This window comes from Trichechus manatus, unplaced genomic scaffold (assembly GCF_000243295.1).
Source record: "Trichechus manatus latirostris isolate Lorelei unplaced genomic scaffold, TriManLat1.0 scaffold00090, whole genome shotgun sequence".
Classification (NCBI taxonomy): Eukaryota; Metazoa; Chordata; class Mammalia; order Sirenia; family Trichechidae; genus Trichechus; species Trichechus manatus.
In genome coordinates, this window is record NW_004444026.1 from 171,247 (window position 1) to 183,317 (window position 12,071).

General features: G+C 35.4%; 1 protein-coding gene across 1 annotated transcript in view; it reads left to right on the forward strand.

Moving 5' to 3' along the window:
* ADAM18 (ADAM metallopeptidase domain 18) overlaps positions 1 to 12,071 on the forward strand; it is a 125,489-nt gene that overhangs the window by 100,890 nt on the left and 12,528 nt on the right. Inside the window, exons 15-16 of the mRNA XM_004382137.1 lie at positions 399 to 504; positions 2,290 to 2,479. Of these exons, the coding sequence (XP_004382194.1) occupies positions 399 to 504; positions 2,290 to 2,479 (296 nt within the window). The remainder of the gene's footprint in view (positions 1 to 398; positions 505 to 2,289; positions 2,480 to 12,071) is intronic.

Sequence of the window (12,071 nt, forward strand, 5' to 3'; positions counted from 1 at the left end):
AAGACAAAGAGAATATACCAAACCAATGTACTGGTTCCGAGGGTTTCTGCTGTAAGTGACGTGCGTTGAATCTTTTATTTTTTTAAGCAGAGTAAGTCACAAGATCAATTCTGATCACCACTGGGAAAGGAAGTACCATATCTCCCAGGGAGGAGCAGCAAATTGTTTTTAACAATGACATAATTACTGCAATCATTGTAATTCCTCTTCTGTTTTATGCTAAATATTTTTTCTTTCTACTTGCATTTACAGAGGTGCACAGGAAAACAAAAGCATGATAAGAAGTTCAAGATCATGATTGTTTTGATTTTGAAGTAAAATTTTTGTTAGCCTTTTATTGAAAAACATTTTCATTTGAATTCAGAGTGATGATTTAACTGACATGTTTGTATTTTAAGGTGCTAAAGGTGCTCCACTTGCCTGTTTTCAAGAAGTTAATTCTCTGCATGACAGATTTGGAAACTGTGGTTTTAACAATTCACAATCATTACCTTGTGAACAGAAGTACGTATATGTTTGTTTTATGTAAATATGATTGTTTCATTGAGTTGAAAATTATATATTTCTTGTCAAGAGAAACTAAATAGTTTTAATTGTATAACAGGATAATATTTTCAAATATCACTATTTTTCTCCTGTTTACAATTGAGGGTTTTATTTTTCCTTAATCTTTCCCTTATACATTTCTAATAATGAGACTAGACTAAAAGAAGATTGATGCTTATTACCAAAGGTGGACAGTGTGCACAGACTGGCAAAAAATCACAAATTCTTGCTCTATATTAGGTAATAAATGGAGTTTTGTGTTAAATCTGTAAATTGCAATAATCCAAAAGCAAGTTTTGATTTTTAAGAAATGAGATTGTTGAGGAGAAGGTTTTCTTTTGTTGTTTGTTTATGAAACATTGATATGTAAATCAGGGAAGTACATATCAGTAGTTAATTTGGAGTACTAGAACATAGTTTTAATATAAGCCACAGAGTAAAAGGATTCATGAAATGTAATAAAGGAAGTTCCTATGAAATGTCTAAGAGTAAGAGTACTCTGTTAAAGTAAAAGCAAAGAGATTTATTGAGGATAATACATTTCTCAAATTGGGGAAACTCAGGGCAGAGAGGAATCTATCATGTGCTCCTAAGCATCGAGGGGGAGATATACTTTTTATAGTTAACATGGGTAAGTACATGATGGTCACAGGATCACAAAGTGTGTACATCATCAGAAACTACCTTCTTCCCAGAACATCTTGAGTTCTCCTATGATCACATTCATGCCCCCACCATTATTTGCTAAGAGCTGCTAAACCACATTCCTGACTCCCACCCTTTTTTGACATGAGTCATCTTGGGGCAAGAGCCAGGCCCATTAAACAAGATGATTGATAGGGGGACAGGGTCTTCTGATCCCACCCAGCCAGGGACCCACAGCCATATGCATATTGATGGGAAGAAGTCAAGTTTACATTCTCAGGAATGCAGAAGCAGGAGTCTATAACAAAATGGAGTTTTGACTCAGACCTCCTGTCAGTCATTTTATTATGCCAAGTGCTTCAGTTTTAGAGATTTGCTAGCTCACCCATAACAAATGCTCCTTACCCTAAGATAACTCATGGGGAAAAGGAAAAGGGATGGTGAAAGAAACCCTGAGAATTAGCAAACATGACTTACATTTAAACTAGGTTTTATCTGAGATGATATAGTACGTGGATTTGCCTGAAATAGAATCACTACATGAGATTGGATTTGAATAACATGAATAATCTGTTCTAAGTCGACTGTGATCCCTTCTCAGAAAAGAAAAAAAATATTCCAAGAATTCAAGCCCAAAATAGATACTTTGAGAGTATGGACATTGGAGGAAGAGTTTGTTCTCCATAGTCATAACACAGAGATCTACCACGCAAGACTGGTTTAAAATATATTACATAGAAAGAGATTGTAGCCACAATCAAAGAAAATATCCAGATCTGAGAATCAAAATTATACTGATGAGTGCTCTAGGACAACTGGAAGCTAAAAAATAACATTGACTTTTGTTATAGGAAATTAGGCCTGTACATCTAAGTTCAGTGTATACATTCCAATTTTGCTGCAATGCTAATTATTTGGATTACATTCAGTTGTTGTGCACCATAAGGTAGTGTTTTTATTTTGGATCCCCCCCCCCCGCCTTTTTTTAACTTAACATCAGTTAAACAACATTCATGTTATTATCCACGTAATACTCACTTGAAATCTGGTATCATTAAAAGACGAAATGGTAAGGAACTTTCTGCTTTTACTTTTCAGGGATGTTCTCTGTGGAAAATTAGCTTGTGTTTGGCCACATGAGAATACTTACAAAAATGATATTCAATCTACAGTTTATTCATATATTCAAGGTCATGTATGCATGTCCATAACTATTGGGTCATCAGTGAGCTCAGATGGAAGGGATTATGCCTATGTGGCTGATGGCACTGTGTGCGGTCCACAAATGGTAATAAAACATGTTATTTTATCTCTAACTGTGTCAGATTATGTTAATGATAAGATACTATATTCCATGATGACTATCAGAATCATACTGCATGGATTTGAACCTGATGCTGCCACTTATTTCCCATATAATATTGAAAAGATAATTAAACTAAGCTTCAGATATCCAAGGACATTGTTTAACCTGTTACCAGCCCTAAAGTTTGAAGATATGTGTGTCTTTAAACACACAGTTCCACTTACTGACAGATGACTTTTCTTTTCTTTTTTTTAGATCTTTGAAATCTGATAGGGTTAAATCATAAAATTCTAATATTCAGTTTTCATTTTTTCACTGTTTCATGAGCATACATATTTCTTAAATCATCTGCTTATGTGTCTGATCAAACCATACCTGTGAGAAGATTGAAAAAACAAAACAATGAATTTGTATTAGGAAAATATGGCAATAGTGCATATACGTGTTCATATACATATGCGCTTATGTATATGTATGAGCAGTTACACTCATGTAGTCAGCAACTAAAGTGAGGACAAAAATGGTTCAGAGCCTTAATTAGTTCATACAGAGATATGAGGGCATACTCTCGAGAAAACACAATAATATAAGACATCGGAGATTTAAAGCAGCAAGCATAAATCAGTGTCTTGAATATAAATGACATTCAGCACTTACTGTTTAATTAATAATAAAAACAAAAACCTTGAAATGGTGGAGCAATTAGCAAATTGCTAATTAGCAAATCTGGAATCAGCAATCCTAATCCCTTGGGAGACTTACTTGATGTGGTTGTTGTTGTTCGGTGCCGCTGAGTTGGCCCCAACACATAGCAATCCCATGCACAGCAGAACAAAACACTGCCTGGTCCTGTGCCATTCTCACAATCGTTGTTATGCTTGAGCCCATTGTTGCAGCCACTGTGTCAATCCATCTCGTTGAGGATCTTCCTCTTTTTCTCTGACCCTCTACTCTACAGCATGATGTCCTTCTCCAGGGACTAGTCCGTCCTGATAACATGTCCAAAGTATGTGACAAGTCGTCTTGTCATCCTCGCTTTTAATGAACATTCTGGCTGTACTTCTTCCAAGACAGATTTGCTCATTCTTTTGGCATTCCATGATATATTCAATATTCTTCGCCAACACTATAATTCAAAGGCATTGATTCTTTTTCGGTCTTCCTTATTAATTGTCCAGCTTTCCCATGCATATGAGACAATTGAAGACACAATGGCTTGGATCAGGCACGTTTTAGTCCTTAAAGTGACATCTTTGCTTTTTAAGACTTTAAAGAGATCTTTTGCAGCAGATTTGCCCAGTGCAATACCTCCTTTGATTTCTTGACTGCTGCTTCCATGGGTGTTGTAGATCCAAGTAAAATGAAATCTTTGACAACTTCAGTTTCTTCTCCATTTATTATGATGTTGCTTATTGGTCCAGTTGTGAGAATTTTTGTTTTCTTTATGTTGAGGCGTAATCCATACTGAAGGCTGTGGTCTTTGATCTTCATTAGTAAGTGCTTCAAGTCTTCTTCACTTTCAGTAGGCAAGGTTGTGTCATCTGCATATCCCAGGTTGTTAATGAGTCTTCCTCCAATCCTGATGCCACGTTCTTCTTCATATAGTCCAGCTTCTCGGATTATTTGCTCAGCATACAGATTGAATAAGAATGATAAAAGGATGCAACCCTGAGGCACATCTTTCCTGACGTTAAATCATGCAGTATCCCCTTGTTCTGTTCCAATTACTGCCTCTTGGTCTAAGTACAGGTTCCTCATAAGCACAATTAAGTGTTCTGGAATTTCTATTCTTTGCAACGTTATCCATAATCTGTTATGATCCCACATGTCTGTCAGTGTGTCGTATTGTGGGGGCTTGCAGGTTGCTGTGATGCTGGAAGCTATGTCACCAGTATTCAAACACCAGCAGGGTCTTCCCTGGTGGACAGGTTTCAGCTGAGCTTCCAGACTAAGACAAACTAGGAAGAAGGACCTGTCAGTATACTTCTGAAAAAAAATTATCCAGTGAAATCCTTATGAGTAGCAGCAGAACATTGTCTGATATAGTGCCGGAAGATGAGCTCCTCAGGTTGGAAGGAACTCAGAAAGCGACTGGGGAAGAGCTGCCTTCTCAAGGTAGAGTTGAACTTAATGACATGGATGGAGTCAAGCTTTCAGGACCTCCATTTGCAGATGTAGCAGGACTCAAAATGAGAAGAAACAGCTGCAAACATCCATTAATAATAGGAATGTGCAATGTACGATGTATGAATCTAGGAAAATTGGAAATCATCAAAAATGAAATGGAACCCATAAACATCCATATCCTGGGCATTAGTGAGCTGAAATGGACTGATATTGGCCATTTTGAATCAGACAATCATATAGTCTCCTACGCAGGGAGTGACAAATTGAAGAAGAATGGCGTGGGTCACGTTCATCATCAAAAGGAATGCTTCAAGATCTGTCCTGAAGTACAACGCTGACAGTGATACGATAATATCCATACACCTACAAGGAAGACCAGTTAATATGACTATTATTCAAATTTATTCACCAATCATTTGCTGTGATAGCCTGCTTCTAAAATGGCTCCCAATGAGATCCTACTTTTTGGTATTCAGTACCGTGTGCAATCCCATCCTTTGTTTTTGAGTTGGAGCTGGTGATTTGCTCCTAACAAATAGAATTTAGCAAAAGTTATGGTATATCACTTCCAAGATTAGGTTAAAAAAGACAGTGACTACCGTTTTGCATGCACTGTCTCGCTTGCTTTCTCAGAGTGCTTGCTTTGCTAAAGTGAGCTACCGTGATGGAGAAGCCCAAGTGGAAAGTGATTTGGGCCAGTAAGAAACTGAGTCTCTCAACCTAATAGCCTGATAAATACTGAATTCTACCCAAAGCCATATGAGTGAACTATGAAGTGGAATCTTCCCAGTCAGGCCTTCAGATGAGACTGTAGTCCTGGCTGACATCTAGATCACATCTTTGTGAAAGACCCTAAAGAAGATAACTCTAACTAAGATGTGCCCAGATTCCTGCCCACACAGAAACTATAATAAAATAAATGTGTGTTGTTTTAAGCCACTAATTTTGGGGGTAAATTGTTATGCAGCAATAAATAACTAATAAAGATTCGTGGTGCTGCTGTAAAAAATACCTAAAAATGTGGGAGAACCAGGACATGGATGGAGGTTGGAAGAATTTTGAGGGCTATGATAGAGAAAGCTCAAATTGCCTGGAACAGACTCTTAGTACAACTATGGGATTTGAGAACATTGTCAGTGAGGGCTCAAAAGATAGTGAAGAACATATTATGAAATTGGAGGAAACTTTTTATTTAGTGACAGAAAACTTAGCAATGTTGTCTGCGGTATGTGGAAATAAGAACATGTACCTGATGAACTTGAAGATCTAGCTCCTAGCTTCTTTGTGCTGCTTAAAGTATGATGAGAAAAATAAGTTGAAAGGAGGGCTATTAAACAAAAAGGAAGAATAACTTGATTATTTTGAAAATTCTCAGCCTCTCCAGACAGCAAAAGATGCTAAAATTAAGAAATGGCTTCTGAACACAGTCAGGAAAACATGGTCTAGAGATAAAGCTGAAAGTGAGACTGTATAACTGGTAGTCAAGACTTCAAAAAGATCAAAGGATCAGTGTTATTCAGTTATGCAGATGGCCGTTTAAAGAGATTAAGGGTGTTCCTCACAGACACTCAGTTAAAACCTTAAGGTTTTTGTCCTTCAGCCATGTTAGCAGACGCCCAAGGTAGAGAGGGACTCATTTCAAAGAGATTTGTGAGTGTAGCTTTTGTCTAATGAAATTGAACCCCCAGGAGATTCACAGGAAGCCCACAAAGTTTTTGAGAAAAGTGTATTAGCAGATACACTGCAAGCAAAGATGAAAGGGATAAAGAGCGTCCAAAGTGAAAAGAGGTTATTAGACCTCCAAAATTCTACTGGTAGGAATCAGGCTAATAGAACGACTCTGCTGCAAACACTTGCTACCTTTCATGAAAAGCCAAGGAAGAACCAAGATCCAAGAGGGCTCAATGAAGAGCCAAAATTAATTATTTACAGGCCTTGAAACCTAACCAAGTAACTCCCAACACTCTGTCCACTTGATTGCAGAATTGCTACAGACCAGTGATTTTTTTTTTCATCTCTTATGTTCCTGCTTATGAATAGGACTTTCTGTATAAGTTATCCTATGCTTTTCTCACCATTGCTGGTGGTATAGAGGACAGATAACTTATCTCCTTACTTTCACAGATCTACAGATGTAGGAGTTGTATTCAAGGAAGTATACCACAGGAGCATAATCCACAGCTAGCGTTAATTTATATGAGGAGATTCTTTGCTTTAACTGATGCTTTAATGGGATGAAACTTTTGGAAACAGTGTAGATAAATGCATTTTACATGTGAAAAGGATGTGTGACACTAGAGAACAAAGAATGGACTGCAGTAATCTGTTTATAGAATGTCCCCCAATGATCTCACCAACTCATATTGACTTCTTTATATCGTACTCTCCGCTTGTGTGAAGGATGGACCTAGTGACTTGCTTCAAAAAAATAGAATATGGCAAAAGTGATGGAAGGTCACTTCCAACATTAGATTATAGAAGACAGTAACTTCCATTTTCCTTATACTCTTTCTCTTGCCTTTTTGGATAGTTTGGTTCAGTGGAACAAGCTGCCATGTTAGAGAGGTATATATGACAAAAAATGGAGGATGGCCTCCAGCCATTTCTTCTGGAAACTGAAACATGTCAACAACCACGTGACTAAGCTTGAAAGCCAGCTTCCCTGAGTAAAGTCTTTATATGAAACTGGCTGACACTTTAAGGTCAGCTTTGTGAGAAATTCTGAAGAAAAGACCCAGCTATGTCATGCTGGGAATTCCTGACCCACAGAAACTAAAATAGTAAATTGTTGCTTCATTCCTCTACGATAAATGCCCAAGAGTGCAATTTCTGGCTTGCATGATAAGCACATTTTGATTTTATAAGAAACTGCCATAATTTTTTCCAAACTGGTGTATCATTTTATAGTTCCACCAAAAATTCACGCATGATCAAGTTTCTCCAAATCCTCATCAGAAATTGGTGTTATCAATGTAAATTTTTAATTTTAGCTATTTTAATAGATGTATACTGACATCTCTTTATGGTTTTAATTTTCATTTCTCAAATGATAAGTTATATTGAACACATTTTCATTTCCTTATTTATCATCGGTGTATGCTTTTCAGAGAAACTTTGTCTTTTGCCTTTTTATAATAGGGTATTTTTGAATGTTGAGTTTTGAGAGTTCTTTATATACCCTAGACACAAGTGCTTTTACAAGTACATGGTTTGCAAAGATTTTCTCCTATTGCGTAGCTCGTGTTTTCTTCCTTTGTGTTTTCTTCCCTTTCATAGAGTCTTTCACAGAGCAAACGTGTTTAATATACGTGAGGTAGAGTTCGTCATTTTTTCCTTTTTATGGATCATACTTTTGTTGTCAAGACTAGTAACTTCACTGAACTCTAAAATCACGAAGATGTTCTATGCTTTTTACTAAATATATACATATATACTTTTTTTACATTTAAATATGTGTTCCATTTTAAGTGAGCTTTCGTATAAGGTGTGAAGTTTAGGTGGAGGTTCTTTCTTTGTTTTGTTTTGTCTAAGGGTGACAAATTGACTTAGCTTTTGCCCTTTTGTCAAAAATCAATTAGGTATATTTGTGTGGGTCTACTATTGGGTTCTCTATTCTGTTAAATTCGTCTATCTGCCTACCCATCCACCAGTACAATCCTTTCTTGATTACTTTATCTCTGTAGTAAGCCTTAAGGTCAGAGAGTAATTCTTTCCATTTTCTTTCTTTTTTTAAAAATTGTTTTAACTCTTCTATGTCCTGTGCCTTTCCATGTAAGTATTAGAATTAGCTTGTACGTAACTACATAAAGTCTTGCTGCAATTTTGAAAGGAATCGTGTTAAAACTATAGACCAATTTGGGGGAAAATAAAATCTTTATTATACTGAGTCTTCCAATCTATGAATATCTTAAGTCTCTCCAGTTATTTAGGTCCTCTTTGATTTCTTTCGTCAGTATTTTATAGTCCTCAAGATACAGATCCTGTAAGTGCTTTGCTAGATTTCTTCCTAAGTATTTCATTTACTTTGAGGCAATTAGAAAAGATATTTTGTTTTTAATTTCAGTTTTCATATGTTTTCTGCTAGTATGTAGACATGTGATTTTTATATGTTGAACTTGTATCCTAAAATCTTGCTGAACTCAATTATTTGTTTTAGGAGGGTTTTTTTTTTTTTTTGGTATATTCTTGATATTTCACATGTAGACAATCTTATCTGCAAATAGAACCAGTTTTATTTTTTGCTTTATAATCTGTACCTCTTTTATTTATTTTCCTTAAGTTAATGCACTAGCTAGAACTTCACATACTATGTTGAATAACAGTGGTGAGAGTGGAACATCCTTGCCTGGTTCCAAATCTTAGGGGAAAAGCATTCAATCTTTGACCATTAAATATGATGTTAGCTATAGGTTTTTGTAGATGTTCCTTATTCACTTGAGGGAGTTTTTCTCTATTCCTGTTTGCTGACAGATTCTTATTGGCAGTGTATGTTGGATTTTGTCAAATACTTTTTCCATGTCAATTGATATGATCATGTGGTTTTTCTTATTTTCCCTATTGCTATGGTGGATTACATTAATTTATTTTCAAATATTTAATCAGCATTGTATAACTGGAAGATATGCCACTTGATCATCATGTTTAAATCCCACTTGGTCATCTTGTTAATATTTTGTTGAGGGTATTTATGTCTTTGTTCATGAGAGGTATTGGTCATATTGTTATTGGTATAAGTGTTCTATATATGTCAAGTAGCTTCTGTTGGTTAATTGTGTTGTTTCAGTTTTTCTCCTTCCTTCTTCCCTCCCTCCCTCCTCCTTCCTTCTTTCCCTCTTTTCTGTCTCTCTCTCTTTCTTTCTCTAGGAGTTCTATCAATTACTGAGTGTGGGCAGTTGAAGTGCCCAAGTATAAGTCTACATTTGTTTATTTCTTTATTTAGCTTTTTCAGTTTTGCTTCATGTATTTTGTGGATCTCATTTTTGGTGTGTACATATTTAAGATTATTATGTTTTACTGTGGATTGATCCTTTTATCATTATGTAACATTCTTATTTTTCTCTTGTAATTGTCTTTGTTCTGAAGTATGTTTTATCTGATATTAATATAGCCACTCTTGATTTTTTTTTTAAATTAATGTTTGTAAGGTATATCTTTTTTCTTCCTTTCACTTTTGACCTATCTCTGTTATTTTATTGGAAGTGTGGTTTTTATAGACAGCATATTGTTGGGACATGTAGTTTTTTTTTTTCCTATTTTGTTTTTGTTTTGTAAATCCACTTGATAATCTGTCTTTCAGTTAGTGTATTTAAACGTTTACACTTAATGTAATTATTGATATATTAGGGCTTAATTCTGCCATTTTATACTTTGTTTTCTTGGTTTCTCATTCTTCTCTTCCCTTTTTATTACATTCTGTTGGTTACTTGAACATTAATTAGGATTCCATCGTGTTATATTTGTAATGTTTTTTAGTATATCTTTTTGTGTAATTTCCTTAATGGTTGCTGTAGTTATTACAATATACATACATAATTTATCATAGTCTACTGGTAAAAACTGGTTTTACCAGCTCAAGAGAGGTGCAAAATCCTTACTTCCATTTAAACCCCTGTACTCTTCCCCATAGTTAAATATAATTGCCATAAATATTTTACTTACATACATTGGGCACCACATCAGAGTGTATCGTAATTTTTTTCTCAATGATCAAATATTATTATAACACTCATAAGAAGAAAAATAATCAATTATATTTAATCTTATTTTATCCAATCCAATATTCTTCTTATTTTGGGGGGAATTACAAGCCGTTTTTCTGCTTTTATATTCTTTCCATTTTAAGAATTTTCTTTAGCTATTCTTAAAGGGTAGGTTTGCTACCAGCAAATCATCTTATACTATAGTCTCTATCACATTTCTGCTTTTTCTTTTGTTCTTTCTCATTTGTGATCTTTCTTTTATTATTTTCTACCTGTTTTAAGAATCTCTCTTAACCATTCTTTAAGGATAGGTCTGCCAGCAACAAACTCTTTTAGATATCTTTTGTCTGAGTATATGTCTATTTCCCCATCTCATTGAAGAAACGGAATTTAGTCAACGAAACAGAATTCCAAAATAGAATTCCTCATTGACCATTTCTTTTAGTACTTGAAAACCAAAGTACCACTTCCTTGTGGTCTGCATGGATCTAGATGAAAAAATCTGCTGTCATTTGAATTGGTATTCTCCTCTAGGTAATATGTCATTTCTCTCTAGCTGCTTCAAATTTTTCTTTAGTTACGTATAAAATTTAATTCTGATGTGCTTTTAAAAAAAATTCTTGGTGTACATTTATTTACAGTCATATATAAGTGGTGAGAGTGGAGCACCCTTGCCTGGTTTTCCTGGTTTAACCTCTCTCTTCTCCTTGTGGGTCTCAAATGTTAGGAATGTTAGCTTTCTTTTTTCTTTCCCCCTATGGACTCAACAGCCCCTGTGATTCTTTTCATTTTTATTTTCAGTCTGTTCTCTTCCTGTTTTTCCGACTGAGTAAATTCTACTGATCTCTCTTCAAGTTTCATGATTCTATCCTCTGCAACTTCCACTCTACTATTGAATCTATCCAGTGAGTTAAAATTTTCTGTGAGTGTTTTCTTTTTAGTTTTGTAATTTCATTGTATTCTTTTTTTTATAATTTCTATTTATTTGCTGAGATTTTTTGTTTGTTTGTTTGTTTGTTTCAAGAGTATTTGTAGTTGTTTTTTGAAGCTTTTTTAAGATGACAGCTTTAAAATCCTAGTCAGATAATTCCAACATCTCTTTTCTTTCTCAGCATTCTTGGCCTTAGTTGATTGTATTTACTCATTCAAGTTGTGATTTTACTGATTCTTGGTATGACAGGTGATTTTCTATTACATCCCAGATCATTTGTTTATTATGTTAGAAGACTTCAGGTCCTGCTTAAATCTTTTATTAAATAGGCAGTCATTCTATTTAGGTTTAGTACACAGGTAGTAGCTTAGTTTTGTGGATCGTGATTCTAATAACAATTTAATTTTCCTAGACACTTTGGTGCTACTTTGGTCAGCTCTGTTTGTCTGGTACCATGGAGACTCCTACTGCTCCCTGCTGGTGCTGCAAGAGGTGGCAGAAGCATACTCAGGTGCATCCACCTGGTCTTCGAGGCGGTGGGGGAAGGAAATCTCCAGCCCACGGGGTATACGGTAGTTCTAAGCAGGGAGAAGTAGGTAAAGACAATTTTAAACCTTCTTCTCTGGGTTAAAAGTCAGGATGATGTGCTTACTAAGTTTGTAAGGGATCTTATTGCCAAATGACGATGCACTTGGCCTGAAACTACTTTTAACTGCTCAGTTTTTAGAACAACTTCCAATTGTTCAAAGGTAGACCAAAAGTTTTCAGGCTTGAAAAACTATATAGAAGAAAGGGTGAGGGAAGTTACTGAAGACAA